This window comes from Rhinolophus sinicus, linkage group LG05 (genome assembly GCF_036562045.2).
Source record: "Rhinolophus sinicus isolate RSC01 linkage group LG05, ASM3656204v1, whole genome shotgun sequence".
Classification (NCBI taxonomy): Eukaryota; Metazoa; Chordata; class Mammalia; order Chiroptera; family Rhinolophidae; genus Rhinolophus; species Rhinolophus sinicus.
Genome location: NC_133755.1, coordinates 81,644,482 through 81,669,300, shown reverse-complemented (window position 1 = coordinate 81,669,300; position 24,819 = coordinate 81,644,482). Strand labels below are relative to the sequence as shown.

The window sequence follows — 24,819 nt, the reverse complement described above, 5'->3', positions numbered from 1 at the left end:
CCTCACTGCGGGAGGCTGCCACCCTCGTCACTGCGCCTCACCAAGGCCAGTTTGTGGGGCACATTCACATCCACCATCTCAGTCCTCCTTCCCAGGCATGGTCAGCAGCCCCATTTTCTGGCGGAGGAAGCTGAGGCCTGGTGGGGTGAAGGCATCACCCTGCGTACATCCAGTACCAGCGCCGGCCCCAGGCCACTGTTCTCCGCGTGTCCAGCCATTTTGCCGTGGAAAGGATCAGCTTGGAGGAACCCCTCCCCCGGCCCTGGCCTGAAGAGGGGGGACGAGGGCTGGCACAGGAGAGGATCCAGGAGGACTTCCGTACCCAGTGCCTGTTTGTGGCGGGCGGGGGAGCCGAGCCATGGCCGCCAGGAGACATGCTTGGTCTGCCTGGGTATCACATGCCAACGTTTCATTTTGCTTGTCCGGCTCCACTTCCTGGGGGTGTGGGCTCCTAAATATTTCATCCTGGCCTACAGCTGCCTGTTCCTCTCTGGCCAACCGGGGGCCAGCTGCTGTCGCTTAACCCTGGCCCCTCCTTGTTCCTCTTGTCCAGCTGAGCTTAGGTTCCTGCTATGGGGTGCAGATGGCAGAGGTTATCTTCTCCGTGCCCCTGTCCCACACAGGGGTCTCCACCACCAGCCCAGGCCTAGCTCCTCTTCCCAAGGGGTCTGGGGTGAAGAGCTCGGGCAGACAACAGTGCTGGAAGTCAGGCTCAGATCAGCCAGCACTGACTGAGCCCCTACTTTGTGCCTGGAGCTCTGCTAGAAACTGGGGAGTTAGGAATGAGAAAGACATAGTTTCCCCTGAAGGGGCTTATTGGCTGTTAGCACAAACTGACAATAATATTATAATAATACCAAACATATTGAGTACTTATGTGCCAGGCACTGTTCTAAGCACCTTATATAAACTTACTTATTCCTCATATTCTATTATGAGGAGACGAGGTGCAGAGAAGTTAAGTAACTTGCCCAAAGTCACACAGCTAAGAAGTGGCAGAGCTCGGATCTGAACTCAGGCAACCTGGCTCCAGCCCTCAGGCCCTAAAGCATGAAATTATAGAACTGACCACAGCACAGGTAGAGGTTGGCAAGTGCCAGTGGTGGGGGTGTGATGAGAGCCTGAGGGGCAGTGAGGGGTTCCAACTGAGGGAAGGATCTGTGGTGTTTCAGGGGGGAGGAGGAGAAACTGAGCCCTTAGGCTGGTGGGGTTGGGCAGGTGGAGAAGCAGGAGGGCATTTCTGGGAGAGAGACCAGCAAAAGCTCAAGGGCGGGACAGTCTGAGTTGAGTTGGAGAGAGCAGCCCTGCTGTGGTCGAAGGTGGAATTGTGAGGCTGAGGAAGGGGCCAGCAGCCGCTATGTGACCTCGCCCTCCAGGTGTGTCACTGGAGCTGGGGGCAGATGGGAAAGAGGATTGGGGGTCTTGTTCTGTAAGTGGCTCCTTGGCAGAGAACTCAGAACAAACTCTTAGCAGTCCTGGGTCAGAATCCGCTTCTCTGAGCCAAATCTGAGAAATGGGTGGGATTCCCTCATTCTGACCACTGAGAGAGGGGGGAAGGTGAAGTCTGGGGGGCCAGGCTGGGCAGGGGTCTCCCCGGGGGCCTTGGGGTGGGGGCAGCCAGGTCCCAGCCCTCTCTCTGTGCCCTGCCCCCTTAGTCTCCTCGCGCCACCACCTGCCTTCAAACACCTTGGCTTCCTTTTCTATTTTTTTTCCTCCTTTCTCGCTTCAAAGGTGTTTTGCCTAAATGGGTTTGTGTTAAGATATTAGGTCGATCACTCAGCAAATTTCCCTGTGCTCAGAGCTGAGCGCCATGAATAATGCAGCCCTGAACAATGCTGCCGCTGCCCAGCTGCCTCCTGGGGAGGAGACAGCAGCCTCAGCTCAGAGGCACCGAGCCCCACAGCTGCCCTGACCCGTTCCCCAAAGCTGCATCCTCCCTCACCCCAAGTATCCCCCAGGGCTGGGGCTGCCTGCAGTCCTCACAATGACCCTGCTTGTCTCGGGGGTGGGGATAAGGCCACCCCATTTTGCAGATGCAGAAATGGAGGGTCAGAGAGGTTGGGTGAAGTGGCTTTTATCATGAAGCGAGCAGGTGATTAAGATGGGACGCGGCCCTGAGTGTGCCCAGGCTCAGCCTCCTGTCTCACACCAGGCCAGCTCGGACGCCTGGTTCCCCTGCATTCTCAGGCCAGCCCATTTCTCTGCAGGGGCAGAGCTGGGCATGAGTGCAGGGCCTAGTGGCGGAGGGAGAGGGTTTCAGAGGAAAGACAGGGCTCTGCCTCAGTGGGGCAGCTGCTCGGTGAATAGTTCTTGGGTGGCAGAGGTGTTGTACCCTCCATCCAGTCACTAGCCAGTCCCCATTGGCCCTCCAGCCAGGCCCGCCTCTGCACCAGTAGCAAAGCGGAGGTATTAGTGGTACCAAGGTACGGCCCAGGCCAGCCTGGCAGTTCCAAGGAGGTGTGGACATGTACCTCACGTGTGGGTGTGCACAGGTGTGTGGCCCGGTGACTCTGTAGGGTGTGATGGCGGGGAGGCTCAGTGTGGTGGTGCGAGGCTGTGCGGTTCCTGCGTGAGTTTGTGCTGCTGTGCGATTGTGTGATCTGTGACTGCGTGTGGCCGTGTGCATGTCCTTGTGGCTGTGAGGCTGTATGACGTTGTCTCCTGGTTCATACCCGTGATGTGATGGGGTGGGGCCGTGTGTCTCTGTGTGAAGGCTTGTGGCTGAGGTGGAGGTAGCGTGTGGCATGTGATTTTGATTTGTGAGGGTTTGTGTCGCTGTGTGTGTGTGTGTGTGTGTGTGTTGCGGAGAATGTTTAGGAAAGAAAGGATATGTCCCGCCCTGGACACATCCCGCCCTTCAAGCTATGGCCCTGGGTTCTGCCCAGCACCGTCCCTTGGGGACAGTTCTCGGTTTAGCCTGTTGCCCCTGGTCCCCAGAGCAAATGGACCTCACTAGCGCTGGATCCTGACCCAAACTGGGGATGAGGTCCCTGTCCCTCCAGCTCCTGCCCTCCCGCCTTAGCAGGCCCCACCCCACTAGGTCTTGCCCACTCCCCAAAGGCATTGGCTCCAGGAGGCAGACCCAGGCCTTCACAAACACCATCATTGACCCTCACTCCAACCTCACAAGGTGGAGTTTCTTTAAGTCCTCCCCCATTTTGCAAATGGAAAGCCTAATGTTCAGAGAGGCTATGTAACTTGTCTAACAGCGCACAGCCAGGAAACGGTGAAGGCAGCATCCCTGGCCTCAGGCTGGAGGGCTGGGGGAAGCTGCATGCAGGTGCAATATTCATGCTTTGCACAATCCTCTGCTGGAGTGCATTAGGGAGACACCTCCAGATGGGAAACCAGGTTGACTGTCTCCCCGTCCCAGGGCCCACTGTCTGCTGTGGGCTGGAGCCACCCTGGCCACAGCCGGGACGGTGAATGTTCTGTTTCATGTCCTTTACTGGCCCAGCTGTCTTCAGGCCCTGGGCCCGTGGGGCCCCACCGATTTGCTCAGCTATCTTATACTTTTATTTACTTGTTCTGCTTTTGTATGTGTATTTCCTCAGCACTCATAGCAAGGAATTTGCATCTAGATGGAGAAGTAAAATCTTAAGAGAAGGCAGGACTGAGCGAGGTGTCCAGGTGTGCGTGACGCCCAGCCCCACGCATGTACATGGAGCTCATTGGTGGTCCTGCCACAGCAGACGCTGTACGTGGATTATCTTTGTAACCAAGAGCCTGGAACCAAGTAGGTGCCAAGTGCAAAGTGGGTGCCCAGTGCCTGTGCACATAGATGTCTGGGCACTTAGTGTGACCAGGTGGTGGCACAGAGGGGAGGTCACAGTGGGCTGTGGGGATTAGGGAGGCTCCCAGAGGAGGTGGGAGGGTTTGAACAGGTGCAGGTGCCCACGTGGGATTCCTACACAGCCTCTGCCTCACGCCCACGATAGCAGCTTCTGCCACGCTGCCCCTCCCGTCCCTGTCAGACACTTAGTGGCTCATTCATCTAGGAGGTAGGAATCACTGCCTGTCCCAAACAGGTGCGGCGTGCGTACTGGGTGCTGTGAGGCCCTTAGTATAGAGACGGGCGGCAAGGACATGACTGAGGCCCAGTGAGGGAAGGACTGCAATGGGGAGCCAGAGGGTCACTGACCAGCCCTGGGGGGCCCTCCTGGCTGAGGGGGCAGCCTCTGCGAAGGCCTGTTGGGGAGCAGATGTGGTAGGATGGCGAAACAGTGTGAGGTTGGGTGCTGCAGGCCTAGTCCTGTGTGTCACACACACACACATGCACTCACACACACGCACTCACACTCACACACACGCACTCACACACTCACTCACATGTACTCACACACTCACACAATGCACTCACACAAACTCACTCACACACTCACCCACATGTACTCACACACACACGCACTCACACTCACACACACTCACTCACATGTACTCACACACTCACACACACTCACACACACTCACACACTCACGCACTCACACAGACTCACACACACACACGCACTCACACACACTCACATGTACTCACACATGCACTCACACGCACGCGCACACACACACACACACACACACACGCACTCACTTACACTCACACGTACACATGGGGCGCCACGAGGGTTGCAGGCAGGGAGCCATGTGTCAGATGGATTCATGCTTTAGAATGAGGCTGGAGTGGCAACTGAATGGTGGAGAGTAGGGCTGGGGGCAGGAGCAGAAAGGGACGGGGGCCTGAACCCCGCCTTCCCAGGCCTCTAGCCCCCGTGGAGCCCCACACCCAGCTGGAGCCAGAGCTGGTTGGAGTTGAGGCCACCCCTCACCGTCCCTGTACCACCCTGCTCACCCTGGAACAGCCGCAGGTTAGGGGGGCATTCACTCAGGGCCTTGCTGACCTCAGAGTACCCCCCCCAGCCCCCGCCACAGCTCTGCTGCCTGGAATCTGCCATAGAGCCCCATTTATGTAGGTAAAGGCTGCGTTCCCAGCTGAAAACAAAAGGAGCATCTTATTAGTCATCGATCCCTCTGAGTAGCTGCCTTTCCTGAGAGCGAATTTGGGGAGAGGGCCTGGTTTTGGAGTGGGAGGAAAGGAGGGGAGGACCATGCAAGCGTGTGTGTGTGTGTGTGTGTGTGTGTGTGTGTGTGTGAGATAGAGAGAGAGAGAGGGAGAGAGAGAGAGAGAGAGAGAGAGAGAGAGAGAGGGAGAGCGAGAGAGAGAGAAGCCTTAAGGTCCAGGGTGACCACCAGCCCCCCCACCTCCCTCTCCGCCAGGAACCTAGGGGAGCCTGGGGGGCCCCCTTGGTTTGTTTAACTCCACCCCCTTTCTATCCCCATTGCAGTTTGCTGCCTTCACATTTTGCTGTAATGTAGATTTTTCCACTTGATTTCCTAGAATTTGTCTTTTCATTGTTTTTCTCCCTTTTTAAATTTAAAAGGACAAAAAAAAAAAAAAAAAAGAAAAAGGAAAGGGGCGAAGAGGAGCCCATGTCTGCCGGCCTCTTGCGGCTGCGGGACTAGGAGAGGACAGGCCTGGCCGTGCCCCCAGGGAAATTGCTTGATGCTCTAAAGAGGGTTTTTTTCTTCCTTGTCTGGAGCTCAGAGCCTGGGGTGCTGCTTGGGCAGAGTGAGCAGCCCGGGGTGCAGAATGCGACCCAGGGCCCTGGGTGCTGGAACAAGAGGCGGGGGGTTGGGGGGGTGCCAAGTCCCCGGGGAGCTGTGGACGCTGTGCCTTATCCTGGTCACCTGGGCTGCCCACTGCCTGCAGGCTGGCTGTTTAGCATCTTCCTGGGCAGGGTCCAAACCTTGCCTTGGGGCCTGGCAAGGGTAGGTCTCCTGGTGAGGGAGAGGATGAAGGAAGGAGCTGGAAGAAACCTGAAGGAGAGTGAGAGGGATGCCCAAGCCTGGAGGACGTGGCTGAGAGCTCTGGGGAGGAACTGGGGAACCCTGGTCCCCTGACGGCCCCTACCTGGGGGCGGGCATGGGCAAAAGCAGGCTGCTCCAGGGGGAGGCCTTTCTTTCTGCCTTCCCAGGCTGCCAGGGTGGGGGCCATGACGGTAGGAGACCTGGGGGCTGCTGGCAGGGGCTGGCCTCGCAGGACGGCGGGGGAGGACTTATTTAGACAGGTGGAGTGGGGAGAGCCTTCCAGTGGGGACAGGGGCTCCTGGGAGGAGGTGGAAGCTGAGCACAGGTACAGTGATCACACCTGTGTAAACCTCAGTCCACTGGGGCATTAGGGAGATACCTCCCCGCAGGCAAGCGGGCTGACGGACTCCCCCTCGGTGTCCCTTAGTGCCTGCGGGTGTCTGTGTGCCAGCCCTCAAACAGGCTCAGATGGAGGGAACCAGGCACAGACAATCCAAGCCAGTGGAGCCCAGGAAACGAGGTCACTTCAGCAGTGAGCCTTCACTGAGGGTGGGATTTACAGGCCCAAAGTGTTTCCAATTTCTGGCTCACAAATAAGGCAGCAGCTCCTAGAGAAAAGTCCCTGCAGAATCCAAATCTGCCTCTGCCTCGTCAGCCCTGTGGCCTGGTCGGAGCCTCCAGAGTGCGGGGGTGCAGCTCCAGCCTCTGTCCTTCACATCGCCCTGCTTGTTTCCACCTCGGTCCTGACCCCAAGATGTTTTCCATCACGCTTGCCCAGCAATGTAGGCTCCATGGGAGCAGGGCTCTGTCCTTATGGCTGCCTCCCAGCATCTCAGCCCAGCCGGGCACATAATAGGTGCTCAGGAAACATGTGTTGACTCAACGAAGGAAAAGCCGTGGTGACGTGTGGGACAGGGCACGTGGTTGAATAAACAGCATCTGGGGAAGCGTACAGCCGGCCTGGCACCCAGGGGGCCTTTCCCTACCAAGGTCTGCTCCCACCAGGCAGGAGACTGGCATCTTGGCTTCTCAGGCTGATGTTCTCTCTTCTGGTCTTGCTTCTCCAACTAGACGCGGAGCTCCCAAGGAAGGGGTCTTACTTGCTATCATTTCTTAAGGATCAATTGTGCCAGAAACTGAGCAGGGCACTTCTGGAATGAATGAATGAATGAACAAACGAATGAATGAACGAGCACACAGACCCAGCCCTGCCCTTGGGGAGTGCAGGTGGACGCAGACACAGACACATACATTGGCTAGACCCAGAGAACACTGGGAAAGGTCACTAGACCACAAATGGAAAGGGCACAGAGACCACAAATACAACAGGAAACCAATATTAAGTTTCACCAGTGGAGTCTCTATGTCACATTCAAGTCAGGAAGGTACCTGAAGCCTGGGGGAGGCACAGAGCTCCAGCTCACACCACGGGAGGGCTGGCCAGGTTGGAGCCCTCCTCAGGGGAAGGTAGGATTTCAGGAGCTGGCTGGCTGGCAGGAGACGGGCGGCCCCAGGCAGGCTCCTCATACCCTGCCCCCTCCGCCCCACTGTGTGTACTTTAGGTGCCATTGGGCCAGGAGTGACCAACCGAGAGGCCCCATTTCATGGATGAACAGGGTAAGGCTTGAGTGTGCTCTGGTGTGTTCTCCACCAGGCAGCACACATGAGGGAGGCCTGGAATGCCTTCACTGTCATTGTGTCTGAGAGTTTTGTCTGGCCTGGGTCCTGGGGTCCACATTTACTGAGCATGTATATTTTGCATTATTTGCTTCTGATTATTTTTTGAAGAAATAAAACATGGGTTCCCTCCCGTCCCTCCACCTCCCGTGGAGCCCTCCTGAGTCTTGTTCGTGTCCTTCCCTCCCTTGAGGTAACCACAGCACTGAAGATGGTGGGTTCCCTTTTCATCCTTGTTTAGTCACTCAGCGAGCATTTATTGAGCACCTAGTATGTGCCAGACGCTGTTCTAGGCATTGGGGCGAGTACAACAAATCCAATAGACAAAATCTCCTGCCTTCATGCAGCTTTTGCTCACATATATATGTGTATGTCCACGTGTAATAAGTCTTATTATATGTAGTCTTTAAATCCTACAGAGGGGGCGGCCGGTTGGCTCAGTTGTTTAGAGTGCGATGCTCGTAACACCAGGGTTGCCGATTTGATCCCCACATGGGTCAGTGTGAGCTGCACCCTCCACAACTAGATTGGAAAAACTACTTAACTTGGAGCTGATGGGTCCTGGAAAAAGACACTTAAATAAGTAAAAGTTTAAATTCTACAGAAATGGGATAGATCATTTTGCAATTTGCTTTTCAGTCAACTATTTTCTCATGATTTTGTCCAGCCGATATGAGAGCTGTTTTATTAATCTTAATTACACAATATCCCATTGTACAAACACACCACAGTTTATCTGTTTTTCTGTTGGAAAATATTTGGGTGGTTTCCATTTATTTTTGCTGTTTCAAACAGTGCTGCAGCGAGTTCTTTGTGCACGTGTCCTCGTGCCCACGTGTGCATTTCTCTGGGAAGGAGTGTGGAAGGGATGTACGTGCTGGCTGTAGGCACTCAGCATACTCAGCTTTACTGGACCTCACCACGTGGTCTCCACAGCGTTCAAATGGACACTCTTCGATGAAATAGTCCAGCTTTCTTGTAGCAGAGGTGGGGCTTTGAGGGGTGGGACCAAGCACAAGCCGGGTTGACTGGTGGGACAGCACAGGGCGAGAGAGAGCAAGGTGTGGTGTCAGGGCTGATTTGGGGCCACCACAGCTGCATATCACTGCAGGTCTGGGATGAGGGCAGGGTGGGAGTTGAGGAGCTGGAGAGTCGGGTGGGCTGGTGGGGCTCAGGGAGAAACGGGATCACTGCGGGGTATAGTCTGTGTGGCTCTGCTTACGTGTGCAGTGACCAAGCACGTGGGAAGCCGTCAGAGGGCTGGCCTGGATTCTAAACCCCTGGTGCAGAGGCGAGAGCCTCATCTGGAGTGGGCTCTGCCCCAGCTACTCTGTGCCCCTGGGCAAAGCATGCTCCTCTCTGGCCTGTCTCTTCTCTCAAGTCCAGGTTGGGCCAGGAGGTCTCTGAGGTCCCTACCACCCCCGTGTGCTCAGATGTTCTTGGCAAGTGGCTGTGGCTTCCTGCCCCTGGCCCTGCAGGCGGAGGCACTGTCTTGGCGGGCAGCAGCTTGCAGCTGGCATGTGGTAGTCGGGTGCTTGCCAGGGGGCTGGGAAGCTGGCGTGTGGAGTAAGGGGTTTGCTAAGGCGGATCCAGGAGGGCCTGGGGGCCATGGGGAACCTCAGACTCCTCCATGCCCCTCCCTTCTATGAGCCTGTGCTTGGAGCTGGGGACATTATTGGAGGGTTCCAGCCTCTTCCCAGAAGTGGGAATGGGCTTTTTCCTCGCTAGGTGGGTTTAATTTGATCATATTTACTATCAGTGTGGACTCATGGATTCTTGTTTCATCCAATGTGAGAGACCATGGGGGAAAGAAAGTACCCCTTCCTTGGTGGAGAGGTTTGAAGAAGGTGTTTCAGGAAAGTGTCAGCCATGGTCCCCACAGTGATGGAGCTGCAGCTGCAGAGGCTGGACATAGGAGGGCTGGCCGGCTTGGTGTGCTACTTGGGGTCTCTCCAGGGGTGCTGCAGGAGATGGGGGTTAACAGAGACCCAGTGACCCGGGACTTCCCTTTCTCTGCCCAAGAGAGGCTTTGCACACAGACCTGGATTGCAGTCCCATTTACCGGCTGCGTGAGCTCTGTCAGGTGATTTAGTACCTCTGAGCCTCAGTTTCCTCATCTGTAAGATGGGGCTGTTAGCACCTGCCCCCAGGGTGTATGAGGATTCATTGAGTGCCAGGCATGCAGTGGGTACCCAGTAAATGCTGGTCCTTCCCCGGCCACTCTAGTCCTCTCTGGCAATAGAACGGGCCCTGCAGGGCAGTTGAGGCAGATGCTATGTCACTAACTACTGGGAGCTTGTGTCACCCCAGTAGGCCCTACTGAGCCAAACCCTGCTCTAGGGTCCCCTGGGCAGCCATGCTGACAATTGGGCAGCAGTGCAAAGGGGCACCATTGGCACTGGGCTCCTCACCCTGAGTGATACCAGTGGGTACTTACCTCAGGTCAGGTGCTGTGCCCCGGCCTGCCTGTGCTAACGGGCCCCAGGGGTCCCTCTGACTCCACAGGGCCTTGGTCATGACAGAGTGGATGGGCTGAAGGGCTGGCTGTGGGCGACAGGCAGCCTGCGGTCAAACCCCTGCTCTGCCTCTGACTGTCTGTGACCTTGGGGAAGCCACTTAACGTCTCTGTGACTCACTTTGCTCGTTTATACGCGTATATCGGAGCTGTGCTGATGATGCCGAGCTCAGGTGACTGGATCCATGTAACAGCTGCAGAAAAATATGCCACATGGGTCAGACACTCCATAATGTTCACCAGTGTCATTGAGCTCTGCATAACCCCCCAAACTCCCGTCCAGGCCCCCCTCTTGTGGTTGTAAGAATATCACACCTGGCTCAGACCGTGCTCTCAGCTCAAGTGCCTGTGACTCACTCACATTCTAGCTGACAGAGCTGTGGTCACCTAATTCTTCCTTCACTAGCAAAACGAAGCATGCAAGATATGCCCTGGGGTTTCACGTGGGGCCAGCCCACGGACCTCTTAGGGGAGCATTGCCCAGAAAGATTACTTAACCTAAGAGTTTCTCCCTGTTGGAGAACAATTAACTCCCAGCCCTGCCTCCCTCCCCTCTGCCTCTGGGCCCCCCTCCCTCCTGTAGCCAGGTGGCTCACCCTCACCCCCGTCCAGCCTCCTCCTCTTGTCCATCTGTCTCCCCTCATGGGGGAGAAACGTCGCATTTGGCCCACTTTCTAACTGGAAAGGAACCATATGGAGGGTTTAGCTGGAGCTGCGTGTCTGCCCAGCCACCATTAGTGCAGGGCCAGTGCTATGGGCAGCAGACTGGCTCCCCTTGGCTCTGCCTGTGACCCAGGACTGGTGGGGCCCAGTACTGCCCCAGGACCCTTCTTCCTTCTCTCCTTCCCCCATGAGCTCCTGGCAACCATACTTTCCTCCGGAGCTTGGGAGTTCTTTGAGAGGCTTAGGAGAGACGTGAGGAGCTTGGCCTGCCTGAAAGAGGCAGAAAGTAAGGGAGGGGGGTGCTGACCAGGGTGGGAGCTGAGGGCCAGGCTGCCTTGCCTGCCGCAGAGCAGCAGGGGGCGCACTTCCTGGGGGCAGGGCCCCAGCCCCGGCCAGCACCTGGCACAGAGCTGCCCCACTTCTAGTGTGAGTACCTCGTCCCCCTCAGAATGCACCTGACCTGGCTGCTTGCGCCTCCTCCCTGTAAAACTCAGCTCAGGGTCACCGCCTTTGGGCAGTCTTACCTGGTTGGCACTAAGCCCATGGGTAGAGGCCCCTCCTTGGGCGGAGCTGGGTGTTGGCACCTTTCCCCGGCAGACTTGTGGGGGGTTGTGTCCCCCTGCACTGTGAGCCCCTTGCAGCTCAGGCCCCAATACAGGTGCGTGGAGCCTGTGCAGAAGCCTCAGGTGGCCCCAGCCTGGACCAGGAGGCCATTGGGAGGCCCAGGGGTGCCCAGCCAGGTGGATGGTTTGAAGCATTGGCTGGGGCCCAAAGGGGTCCTGTTTGAGGTGAAGCTGGGCTGAGACCCTTGAGTGGGACTCAGGAGGGTGGTGGTCTTAACAAAGGGGCTGGCTTCATTAAGAATAATCCCCCATGCTTTTCCATCAACTGGGCCCTGACTCTGCCACCGCGAGCCCTGGGGGTCTTATTTCCTGGATGGGAATACCCTTCTGTACCCCAGTAAGGCAGGGCACTGTGTGGCTTTAGGCAAGCCACTTCTCTTCTCTGAGCCTCAGTTTCCTCCTCTGTCAAATACGTTTAATGACGAGAACAGGAGTCCACAAGTGCTTCTGTACCTGGAGATCAGGGCGGATTTAAGAACACGAATGACACCTGTCCCTGGCCAGCACTGGAGGGACACGTCTGAGGCTGGGAACTGGCTGGGGGACGTATCAAAGGCTCCCAGCGCTTCTGTGAGCACCACAGCCTGGGCGTGAGTCCGGCTCTGCCGTGTGTTGAGTGCATCCTGACGCTGGCTTGGCACCAGGCTCCTTGCAGAGAAATGAGCTCGAGGGGCAGGCTGGGCCTGGGGCCCCTCCCTCAGGACCCAGCCAGGTGGGCCGTGGACCAGAGAAAGAGTGACAGGAGGGCTCCCAAAGGCCCCCTGGTCCCAGTCAGAGCTGCTCCAGTCACCCCACCTGAAGCACGTAGTTATTTATTTATTTAGAGTTTAAAATGAGTTTATTAAAGAATGTTATTAGGAAAGCAACAACATTTGATTTGTCATTAAAAAAAGTTCTGTTTCTTCATCCTGTATAATAAAGGTAATGTAAGAGGCTACAGTTATAAGCTGCTTTCTACTGGGTTCTCTGATAGTAAAGCACAGTGTAGTCATTTTTGCAATCCTAGAATAAATAAAAATGTCCCTTCTATGTGAAGCACTCCTTTCGAATGGCCTTCCTGGGCTCTCCGGAGCATCCCGCTGGGAATCTGATCGCAAATAAGATGCGGGGAGGCTGAGGTGTCGAGGCACCCTGCCAGGTCAGGGTGGGAGCTGGAGAGCCCACTCTCTGAGGGGCCTGTGAGTGAGTGCCTGCAAAGGAACCTGGGAAGACCTGGGCGATAACGTAGCTGGGTTTGCAGCATCGTGGCCCGGGATGTGTGGGTACCAGTCAATAGCCATGAGCCCTGCTCTTTCCAAGGGGCGTGTTGATGAGCACAGAGCCTGGAAACAAGAGCCCTGGGAGGTGGGTGTGGGTGTGGGGTGCACTAATGGCCCAGGATGGGCAGTTTTTTCTCATTCTCAAATTTACTCCTTTAAAAAACCTTATGAAGTGTTTACAATGAAAATCATCAATGTTTACTAAGCACTTGCTATGTGCCAAGTATTGTTGTATCTATATGCATTAACTCACATAGCTTTATAACAACCTTATGAAGTAGGTAGTATTCTTATCTTCACTTTATAGGTGATGTATTTGAGGAACAGGAAGGTTCAGTAACTGCCCTGAGGTCACAGAGCAGTAAGTAGCAGAGCCGAGATTTGAACGTAGGCAGGACTAGCTCCTAAATATGATGCTGTAGTGCCTCTTGCTAGCAGCCTATTTTATGTATGGGGAAACTGAGGCACAGAGAACTTAAGTGACGTGTCCAGGATCACCCAGCTGGTGACTGGTGGAACCAAAAGTTCATTGTGGCTGTCCTGACTACACAGCTTGTGCCCAAAGATTGGAACTCAGGGCTAGGAGTCAGGCTGGGGAACTTGGACAGCCCCCACCCTCATTCTCCTGGGGGAATTGTGTGTTGGGGGGTGAAGGGGAGAGAGACTCATGCTTCCCTGCCCACCCTGGGTTGACTGGCATCCTTCCTGCAGGGGGCGTGTGCATTGCCCAATCGGTGAAGATACCGAGGGAACCCAAGCCAGGGGAGTTTGACAAGATCATTCGGCGCCTCCTGGAGACGTCCAACGCCAGGGCCATCATCATCTTTGCCAATGAGGATGACATCAGGTGAGGGTCCAGGCAGCGGGGCAGGGGTTGGGAGCCAGGGATCCCTGCTGGTGACTTTGCTAGACAAGTCTGACCCCAGCTTGGGATCCAGAGGGGAGGGGTGGGCTGGTGAGTGTGGAGCTGGGACACCCTTGTGTGTGTGTGTGTGGGGGCACAGGCTACTGCTAATGGCCATCCCTGCCCTTCCCCCTCTCTGTGTCCTGCATCCATTCTACCAACCCGGGATGGGAAGCAGGTATTTTTGTGGAGGGGCTAAGGCCCTGGGCTTGGGGCCTGAGCACCTAGGTTCTAATCCTGCTCTTCCTCCTGCTCTCGGTGACATCAGGCAAGTTTTTCAACCTCTCTGGGTGTCTTTTCTGCTTTAAAAAAGGAGCTAATGATACCTGCCTGATAGTGTTTGCAAGATTGTGCATAAAGGGCTTAGAGCTCTCTGGCATGCAGTAGGCACCTAATGCATGTTGGCCACCTCTCAGTACCTCCCTCTTTTCTTTGGTAGTGAGCTCAGAATATTGACTAAGGCGCTTATGCTGTGGCTCTAGTCCTGGCGTGGGCACACACCACTGTGGGCAGTGTGGCCCCTTCCTGGGCCTTGTTTCTGCAACTGCAGAATGGGAGCAGGTGGGCTCCCGGAGCCCAAACCCTGGGCCAGCCCATCTCTCTGCACATCTGCCCCTGGGTCCTGGGTCACAGGTCAGAAACTTGGTGCCTTTAAAAGATGACCCCTGAGCGCCCCTCCTAACCTGCTTTCCTTCTTACTGCCTTTCCCGTGTTACCACCTCTCTGAGACTGGATGTCAGGGCCAAGATGGGCCAGGCCTCCGTGATTCCCCAGTCTGAGGGGAGACACAGCCCCTATTCCGAGTCTGGTGGGGGAGGCACACCCCTGCATTTGCAGAGGAGGGTGAGACAGCAGATGTGGTCCACCCCAGACCTGGCCTTTAGGGAGCCGGCCTGAGCTGTCAGAGCTGCTGTGCCCTCAGGCCTCCCTGCCCACCAGCTGCCACCATACAGCTCCTTTCCCATTGCTAACCAGAGTCCACTTTGGGTCCCATTCTTCCTAATACTTTTCCCCCACTTGGTAAAGAGCCCATCCTGGACTTCTGAACTGCAGCAAAACAGAGTTGCCCCAGGAGACATTCTGGGTCTATGAAGCGATGGAGCGGAAAGTTCTGGGAGATCATTAAGGCCTCAAAAGCCGAAAGGAGCAGCTCTAATGGAGGTGTCTCAGGCAGCGAAAGACCAGGGAGGGGGAATCTTCTGAGTCCATCTGACTCCTCTGAGCTGAGCAGAGGTTGCTTCCGACCCCCTCAAAGCTTACAGGATCCCTAATTCTGGTTCCAGAGGTTCCTGTTGCCCACAGATCAGCCACCTCCTGGGAGGGGCCCTTCGGAGCTTTTTCCTCACTTCAGTCACCGGTCCCTGCGCTCCTGCCTCCCACTCCCACCCCAAAGCCCAGCACTTGTCGGGTCGCACACCCCACCCAGATACGCCCCTACTCCAGGCCCCTGGGGGAGGGGGAAGGGCCTTAGCCTGACTTGGAGTCGCTGTAGGAAGTGTGCTGGATGGTGGGGGCATTTCTGGAAATCCACATGCATTTTCCAGAAGTAAATAGAAGTAAAAATAAACCCAGGTGACTTTGCAGGGATGGAAGCTTGGTCATTTCTGGCCGGCAGGATGCAAGTGGGTATTAATAGGGCTGTGGGTATGGTTCTGAGAGCAGGCCCTGGGGGGCCTGCAGCAGGTCTGGGGGCTGGAAATGTCCAGAGTCAGGAGATGGTGACGGAGGGAAGGTATGGTCTCGGGGGCCTGGGAACAAGTTTCTTCCAGGCATCCACAGGCTGTCCTCTGCAGTACGTCGCTTCCCACAGGGCCAGCAGCCACCCCAAGCCCTGGAGTTGTGTCCTGGCCCTCACCCATGGGAGGGGCCTGGCGAGTTTCTAGTATCCCTGCCTCTCACTTGCTGTGTGATCTTGACCAAGCTGCCTGCCTCCTTTATGCTCCAGTCTCACCCGGAGGAAGGAGCTGGGTGGGAGGGATTCTGCCCAGCCCTCCTGTTTCTCTCCTCCTAGGAGATGTCTTTGAGAGGCCCTTTAGTTCATGCATCTGCTGACCACTGACGGAGCAGCTCCCGGGGCCTCGGCCCTGTGCTGGGCTCCAGGGCCCCTGATTTGATTAAGGCCACTGCCACCAGAGGCTGCCCCACATCCTTTCCCACATCCAAGAGGGTGTAGGGAGCAGCTCTTTGAAGGACCTGGACTTTTGGCACAGAAGGAGGTGGGGTGGAGAAGGCACTGCTAGCAGGGGAGCAGCAAGCACAGAGGGGGTAAGGGTGCAGAGGTGTGCGTGTATGCGTGCGTGTGTGTGTGCGTGTGTGTGTGCAAATATGAGAAGTGGCCAAGAGATGTGGGTGAGGGTGGCATGACCCTGAGAGAACAGGGGTTGGGCAGATGCGGTTCTGGGAGCCTGGGTCAGACATGGGGCAGGCACAGACCTAGGGAAATAGGTGTGGTCTTTGTAGGGACAGATGTGGCCCTAGGGGACAGGAGTGGGTCTGAGGGAGCACATGGGGCCTGTGGGCAGCGCGGGCCAGGGGACAGGCAGGGGCTAGGGGTACATGGGTGATATGGGTGAGAGGGGTAGCTGTGGGCCAGGGGCAGGGGAACCATGGGCCTGGGGAGAAAGACATGGGTTCTGGGGCAGCCATGGGCCCTGGGCTCATGTGGGCCAGGGGTGGGGGATCCAGGCATAGCTTTGGGGACAGGCATGGGCTGTGAGGGGACAGGTGTGTGCCTGGGGGAGGGGTCAGCCAAGGGCCCATGAGCGGGTATGGCCAGGGTGGAGGCAGTTGCATGGGCAGACACGGCTGGGCTGGGCTGGTGTGTGTTCCCACAGGCGTGTGCTGGAGGCTGCACGGAAGGCCAACCAGACAGGCCACTTCTTCTGGATGGGCTCGGACAGCTGGGGCTCCAAGATCGCACCTGTGCTGCACCTGGAGGAGGTGGCTGAGGGCGCTGTCACCATCCTCCCCAAGAGGATGTCTGTGCGAGGTAGACCCAGCACACCCACCTCTCGCCTACCACCACCGTCAGTGTCATCCCTAACTGTTCCTTCTGATTGCTCCCCCTCCGCCATTCCCTGCTTCTCCCACTCCTCATCTTCCCACATCCTGTCTGTCTTCTTTCTTGGCCCACAGCCTCTTTGTGCTGACGTTCTGGGCTGGGAGGCCTTTTTGGCCACACTCAATCCAGCAGGATACGAATCCAGATTCAGGACTTTTCTTCCTCCCTTCTCAGATATCTTTGAATGTGGGAGACGTGTTATACACAGGGGGCTCATTTATTACGGATGCTCCTTCATCCTCATAGACTCCCATCTCTTCTCCATCTGGGACGAGGCCCTCATCCTGCCTGGAGGGAGGCCTTTGCTGGAAGGGGCCGGGAGCTGCCAGCAGGCTACAAGAAGAGGGTGCTGTGCCAGGGGCAGGGAACTCCCTGCAGAGCCTGCCTGCATCTGGCAGGCTTTGGGGTTAGGCCTGCCCTGCTCAGCGTCCCTTCCTCTTGGGACAGAACCGATGGTCACTCTGGGCAGGAACACACTGGTCTGGCTGGAACCTTGCTGGGAGTGAGGCATTAAGTTTCCATTAACGGCCTGATTTGCCAGGGTCCTCACCACGGGGAGGCAGGCTCCCAGGGCCTTCTCCTCTGTTCTCGCTCCATTCAATGGAAAGGCCTGCAGACACCTGCCTCCACCAAACTTTCCAAGAGACAGAGGCCTGATCAGGGGAGGGACTTGGTCAAGGTCACACAGCAGCGTCCTCTGTTCACCCCGAGGCAGAGGCAGCACAGGCAGCAGTTTCCACACCCCTCTCAGCCTCAAACCCTAATAAACACAAAATAATAGCTATGCTCTTGGTACCTAAAATGCCAGGCCCCTTACAGACATCTCAGTTAGTCTCCCCAGCAACCACGTGAGACACTTTTATCCACATTTAGTAGGTGAACACATTGAGGCTCAGAGAGATAAAGTGACACAGTGGCTAGTAAGTGGCAGAGCTGGCATTTGAACCCAGGACTTTCATGACAAGTCCCTTTTCTCTCTAGGACTTGTCAGGAAAGTCCTGGGTTCAAACGCCTTTGGAGCAGTGGTTCTCATCTGAGGGTGCTTTTGACCCTCCAGGGACATTTGGCGACGTCTAGAGACATTTTTTTCATAATTGGGGAGTGATGCCACTGGCATCTAGTCGGCAGAGGTCAGGGATGTTGCTCAACATCTTGCAACACACAGGACAGCCCCTTAGTAAAGAAAGATCGGGCCCAAAGTGCGCGGTGGAGAAACCCTGCTCTGGGCCAGTCCACCACCAATGCCAGCATTTCTCCCACTGCTCTGTTAGTCGTCAGCCTCCACTTGGACCCAGCCACAGACAGGAAGCTCACCTTTGGTGTAGGCCCCATTGAGCTTTCATGCCTTCTGGCCTGTCCCAAGTAGCTGAGTCAACTGTGCACATTACATGGAACACGCACCAATGCAGAAGAGGCTGTGGGAGGAGAGAATGGGCATTTTTTCACCTTTCAGCCTGCCCACCGTAGAACAGGGTTTTCTGGGCTTAGAGCAGAGTTGGTACCCCCAGGAGCACATGGAGGAGGAGGCTGCATCTGTCAGTGCTGGGGAAGCTCTGCGCTTCAAGGGAGAAGATCCAAGTCCAGGTCCTGGTCTTGCTGTGTGACCTGGGTCATCCCCTATCCTCTCTGGCCTGGGCTCCTTGTCAGACCAGAGAACTCAGGTGCTTCCAGGTTTGGGCATCCCCATAGCCTCTCTCTGCTCTAACCTCAGGACCTCCAGGTAGCTCCTTCTGAAAAAGGCCCGGTATTAGCGTTTTGGTAGCTAATGGAGGCAGAAAATCCTCCTGGTGTATTTCTCTTCCAGAAAGGTAGCACTTGTAAGATTACACATAGTCCCTTTGGGACTTAATACAGCTCTTTTCATTTTGAGTGAAATGAAATGCTCCACATTTTGTTTTTTCCACCTGGGCCCTGCTCTTCCCTTCCTCCCTCCCTCCGCCTGGGCCATCTCTAAGCCTGGAGGAAGCAGGAAGGGCTGGGGACAGGTGGAGAAGGCGGGTCATGAGGCCCTGACGTCCTGGTTCCCTGCCAGGCTTCGACCGCTACTTCTCCAGCCGCACGCTGGACAACAACCGGCGCAACATCTGGTTTGCGGAATTCTGGGAGGACAACTTCCATTGCAAGCTGAGCCGCCACGCGCTCAAGAAGGGCAGCCACTTCAAGAAGTGCACCAGTGAGCACGCGCGCCGGGCGGGGCCGGGTCCGAGACCTAGAGGTTTTTAGGGGGCGGGGCCAGGAAGGGCCCTGAGTGGGTGGGGCTGTAGGGGAAAAGGGTGCGAGCGCCGAGTAAGGGGCGCCTATGGCCGACACTGCAGGGGCAGGAGTGTCCAGGGGCCCAGGCAACGTGGCGAGGAGATGGGTGGCATCTGGGAGCGGAGTTGGGGCCCCGAGGGGGGCGGGCCAGGGCCAATTCAGAGTTAGACCCTGAGAAGCCTCGGGAATGGAAAGGCTTATGGTGATAGAAACTGCTGTGGTGTCTCATACAAGCCATGGGTGACGCTGCTGAGTGGGGGAAGGGGCTCCTGGGTTTCGGCAGAGGCACCATCTTGCCTGTGACCGCCTCAGGGTTCATCTGGAGCCTACAGAACTGAACCAATCTCAGCTGCCCTGTGTCAAATCCTAACGTTGGCGGTCTGAGCTCTTTACAGAAACCACTTCTAACTCCTCCGGATTCCCTCAGTCACTCAACAAACACAAGTTAGACTCCAGGATGTGCCTGGCCCTGGTCTAAGCACAGTGGATAGTGCAGTGAAGGAGAGTCTAAAATCTCTTGGAGTTTTTGTCCTAGTTATCCTAGTGGGGAGAGCGACAAAAAACAAGATCAATAAGTAAATGTAGACTATGTGAAAGGAAAATGTGCAGTAGAAACAAATAAAACAGATACAACAGAGATGGCCTCCGTGCAAAGGTGACTTTTGAGCAGAGTCCTGAAAAGGACAGGGGATGAGCCACGTGAGGATGGCACAATGCGCCCATTTTACAGATAGAAAAACAGGCACAGAGAAACTAAGAAAAGGGACCTGAATTTCACAAATGGATGGTGGTAGAGCAAGATTTGAACCCAGGTCTGACCTCTAAGCCCTCAGCCTCCTAGGTTGCCATCATGGTGCATCCACATTTGGATGTGGGTCCTTATGTGCTCTTGGTCTGGGCAGCTGTGCACCAGGACCCAGCCTCAGTGACACTGGGAGGGTCCTGGGTGCCCCTCTGCCTGAGAGGTGCCTGTGCAAGGATGAGGAATTTCCTCATGTCCTCCTGGACAGATCAGTGCTGGGGCAGAGGGCCAGATGACCAAGAGGCCACTGAGTGGGCTGCAGGGACATGCTGTATGAATTGTTGGCAGTGGGGTGGTCTGAAAGGGCTAGGGAAGAGGGAACAAAATGGGGAGGGTGGGGAGCATGGTGCCCTCTGGTGGCCAGGGCCTGCTGGGACCGGTGCCACTTAGGACTGTGGGTATCCCCTAAGGGCCCAGGCAAGTTCCTATGTGGATGTAGGTGGCAGTGTGTGTGTACACACACTTGTGTGTGATTGTGTGTGCATGAGTCGGTATATCTAAGGGAGAAGGGGTGTGTGTGCGTGTTTGTCTTGTATAGGGGATTATGTTCCTGGGTAAGCTAATAACCATAAACAACACTGTTTATTGTGCATGTGCTATGTTCCAGACACTTTAAAGACATCATCTCATTTCACCCTCATAACAACTCTAGGGGCTTTTAGAATTCCCATATTATGGAGGAGGATATGGAGAGTCAGAGAGGGCAATCACCTTGCCCAAGGCTGCACAGCAAATACCTTCATTAGGCAGTAATCACAGCAGAAGTGCAAGAAGTCCAAACACATCTGGGCATGGGAGGCTGAGCCCTCGTGGGTAGGTTGACCATGCATTCTGTTCATTCCTTTTCTCCTGGCATAATTATTGAGAGCATCCCCCTTCATTCTCAGAAGTGCCCAAGTGGGGATGGAAAATTATATGGACACCCGGACTATAGTTCATTGGACATGGCTTTGGAATGGGTATGGGTGAGACTGGAAGATGGATAACTGGTCTTACCTGCCCAGGGCAAGGAGTCACCTCTTGTTCTGGGAGGGGCAGGTGGGGAGAAGGCCTTGGTCCGTCCATGTAGGCTCTGTCCAGACTCAGTCTTCAGGTCAGGATTCATGAACACTTCCCAGCTGAGTGGGTGAACCAGGAAGAGGGGTTCCTCTCTAGCAGCCCTCAGGGAGGTGTTTGGGCTGTCAGAGCAGGTGGGGGAAGGAGGACCAGAGCAGGATTCAGAAGAGTATAGCGCTTCCCTGTGAGGCAAGCTCTGTGGCCTCTCTGGGCCTTTGCTTTCTCATCTGAGAAATGGGATTGATGGTGAGCCAGCCCAGAGAGTGGTCTCAGCACAAGTGAGAAAGCATTAATGGAGGTGGTTTGTCAACAGTAAAAAGGTGGCTTTCAGGCCTGCCTGTGCATTAGAATTACCTGGGAGCTTTTAAAACCATACCAGGGCCCCACACCCACTAAACAGAACTCAGGGGTGGGTCCTGGACTATGGAATTTCTTTAAAGCTCCCCAGGTGATTTTATGGGTATTTAGGGCTGGGAATCTTGGGTGAGAACAGTAATTCCCCAGCCTTGCTCACATTGAATCGCCTGGGGACCTTTAAAACTACTGATGCCTGACTCCCACCCCCAGAAATTCTGATTGAATTGGATACAACCTGGGCATCAGGATTTTTTTAAAAGTGCCCCAGGTGGTTCTACTGTGCAGCAAAGTGTGGGTGGCTCAGAGGGAGAGGTAGGTAATATGAGGGAGGATAGCGTGCACCCCAGGCGGGAGGGAAGGGCTGGGCAAAGGAGCAGAAGCTGGAGTGAACACGGGGTGTGTCTCACGGGGAGGAATGGAAGGACAGCACCTCACAGCTAACATGGGTCCTTCTTGCTGCACCTGACGCCCCAGCAGAGGCTGGTAAAAGTCTTTGTGTGGCCCCGTCTCTGGGTGACGTGAGGAGTGGAGGAGCTGCTGGAATATTTGTGGGTCCTGAGACCAACCCTGGTTGAGGGGGAGGCAGCTCTGGCTTCCCATGGCCCTGCCCTGGTTTGAGTTGAACTGGTCCCTAGGGAGAACGTCTGGCCAGGAGGAGCAGGTTGACACCCACAGTGCTGGCTCTGGACTGGGCACCTGAAGGGGGCAGGGGACTCACCCTGGGTCTGGATCTGACACCTGCTGTGTGACCTTGGGCAAGTTATTTAACCTCTCTGAGTCTCAGAAGCTTGTCTGTAGAACAAAGAAAACAACACCCATCCCAATGGGTTCTTGTGAGGGTTGGAGGTAAAGTGTATGAAGAGGCAGGCTGAAAAATGATGCGTATGAGAGGTGCTGATGAAATGGTTGTCGTTATAGAGAGTGAGTGGGAGAGATGGGATTTATAGGCAACTGGGTAATTTAATAGTCCAACTCTGTCGGTACCGATACTGCCAGCTACAAGATCCTGGATCCCCAGGGTGGGTGGTATAGGCTGTCACAGGGATTGTGCCCATTTACAGAAGAGAAGACTGAGGCAGTTTGTGAACATCACAGCGCTGGAGAATTGGCAGAGCTGGAGTCACCCCCAGGCAAGCCTGGCTCCGGAGCTGGTGCCCTTTCCTGCCCTTCCTCTCCTGCTTCCATCCCCCACTCCCACTCCTCCAGGACTCTCTCTCTTGCCCTCAGCCAGCTCTGTATTCTCCACTTACCCCCTCTGTCTCCAGAGCCTGGCTTCCACTCACCTCTTCCAGGATGCCTGCCCCATCCACACTGGTAGCCTTGGATTGGCCCACTCTGGTCACCTCGATGCTAACAGATTTAACAGTCTGCCTCTGCCTGTTAGTCCCACAGGCCCTGCCTGCCCTGCCGAGATCTCACAGGGAACCACTCCTGTGCTGATTCTGCCAAATGCATCCCCTGCCACCCAGGTCAACAGATGGGCCCAGTGGTCTTCTGAACGTCTTATCCTGGTGTGAAATACTTGGGGAGGTTTGATCTACCCTTCAAGGCTGTCTTCAGTTGAATTCCCTCCAAGACAAGGATTGGAGAGCAAGTAGTTTATTTGGGAGCGGATACCAGGAAACACAGGTAGGGGAGGGAAGGCTGCCATAAAGGGTGTGATACGGAGGAACAGGTTACCACTGAGAAAGCTGGAGATTTACTTCCCTGGGGCTCTGGGGACAGAGGAGCACACTTTTCAGTCATCCCACTGGAGGTGCGGGGGCCTGGGGATGAGTACACCAACTTCTGTCAATCATTGGTAGTTCTCCAGGAGGGCGTTAGTTCCTCAGCCACTCTAGTCTGTCTAGTGCCTGGGCCATGAGGGTTTCTGTGACCAGACAAAGTCTCAGAAGAGTGGCATTTGGAGAGTGGGCTGATGTGTCTCAAAGTGGTAAGGGTGAGGAGGTATGGGTGGGCACCCATTCTTTCTCACACATAAGAGTACAGCTATGAGAGTCCATAGACTTGGGTGTGAATCCTGGTGCTACCATTTCCTTGCCATGTGGCCTCGGGCATCTCACTTCCCCTCCTAAGGCCTCAGTTTCCTTATCTGTAAAATGGGAACCATATCACCAACTCCCATTGCCCCGGGGTCCTGTCCCCAGCAGTGAGCCTGTTAGAACATAGATTGGATCACATCAAACCCTGCAATGGCCTGTCTCAGTCTGCATAATCGGTGATCTGCCGGAAACTCCTGCAGATGGCCTGTGTGTGGCTCACCCTACACCTGAGCGAGATGGGGGTCACTGCGCGGGCATCTGCAGCTGTCAAGGCCTGTGGGAGGGCATGCTCGCCCCCCTCCTCCTCTCCCGGCCCCCTCCCTGAGAGCAGGGTTTGGGAACTAAAGCCGTAAACAAGGCAGATGTGGCATCTGTCTTTTTGACAGCACTGCCAGCCAGGTGATGGCTGAGTGGAGGAAGGCCCGGTTTATGAGGAAATAGGAGAAATTTACTGCTTGCTGCTCCTGGGGACCAGGAGCTCTGAGAGGGCGGGTGGCTGCATGGCAGCTGGGAATGCATGGGAAACGCCCATCACCCAGCCTACGCTAATAGCCATAACAATAACAACAGCTAATATTTATATAGCATTTATTACTTGTCAAGCTCTGTTCTAGTGCTTTGCATTTGATCGTCACAGCAACCCATTTTACAGATAAGAAAATTGAAACAGAGAGGTTGCCCAAGGTCACAAGGTAGTAAGTAGCAGAGCTGAGATTTGAACCCAGGCTGTCTGGCTCCAGAGATGTTTTGCCTTGGGCCAGCTGATACCCTAGCCCCAGGGCCCTCCTGGCTATTCCAGCCTGGCTTTGAAGACCTTCCCACCTTCACATTCACAAAAGAAACTGAGGGAGCCTCCTTCTTGGGGAATGGAAGGAAGACCAACATTTGGAAGTACCTACTGTGTGCCAGGATGTGCTGCCCATTAGAGAAACTCACATTTGCTCAAGCCATCAACCGTATGGTGGCCGGAGGGATCCTGGGCCTTTCCACTCAGTGCTGCTTCTAAGAGGCTGTGTTTACTAAGAGGCTGACTGTGTGCCTAGTCCTGTGCTGGGCTCTGGGATGGGGACAGACCTGCCGCAGGAGCTCTCCCTGCAGGAGGGAGGCAATGTGGCCTGGCAGACAATGTGTGCTCCCCGAAGCCAGAGTGTAGGCCTCAAAAGAGGACCTAGTAGTGAGACCAGAGAGGGTAGATCCCGGAGGCCTCTTGGAGGGAAAGTGAGAGTGCTGGGAGACTTAGCATGTTGCCTTTAAATCGGGAGGTCAGGGGTTCTCACTGAGAAGGTGCTACTTAAACAGAGACCTAAAGGCAGTGAGAGTGAGGCATGCGGAGACGTGGGAAAGAGCATGCCAGGCAGAGGGCACAGCTGTGCCAAGGCCCTGAGCGAGGCTCAGACCCGGCAAGTCTGGGGAGCAGAGAGGAGGCCCATGTGGCTGAAGCAGAGACAGCCACAGGTAGACGAGGTCGGGTGGCACAAGTCTGGTAGCCTTGCAGGCAGTTTGTAAGGATTTAGTCTTTCATGCAGACTGACAGGCCGTTGCCGGGTGTGGAGGAGGACTGATGTGATCCGAGCTCGGTTCTAACAGGCGCGCTCTGGCTGCTGCCCGGAGAGGAGATAGGGGCGCAGGTAGCACGGGAGACCAGGAAGGAGGCCAGTGCTGTAGCCCAGGTGGGAGGTGATGGGGGCTTGGAGCGGGGTGGTCGCCGTGGCCTTGGTGAGAAGGGGTCAGATTTTCCTAAGTTT

At 55.6% G+C, this 24,819-nt stretch overlaps 1 protein-coding gene across 7 annotated transcripts in view; it reads left to right on the top strand.

The window, feature by feature from the left end:
• The window catches only part of GRM4 (glutamate metabotropic receptor 4), a 120,865-nt gene that overhangs the window by 68,008 nt on the left and 28,038 nt on the right, over positions 1–24,819 (top strand). For 6 of the 7 annotated variants that reach the window (XM_074332812.1, XM_019738762.2, XM_074332814.1 and 3 more), the window contains exons 4-6: positions 13,311–13,446; positions 16,338–16,492; positions 18,597–18,737. The exons of the other annotated variant lie outside the window; for it this stretch is intronic. In XM_074332812.1, coding sequence (XP_074188913.1) covers positions 13,311–13,446; positions 16,338–16,492; positions 18,597–18,737 — 432 coding nt within the window. The remainder of the gene's footprint in view (positions 1–13,310; positions 13,447–16,337; positions 16,493–18,596; positions 18,738–24,819) is intronic. 7 annotated transcript variants of the gene reach the window in all.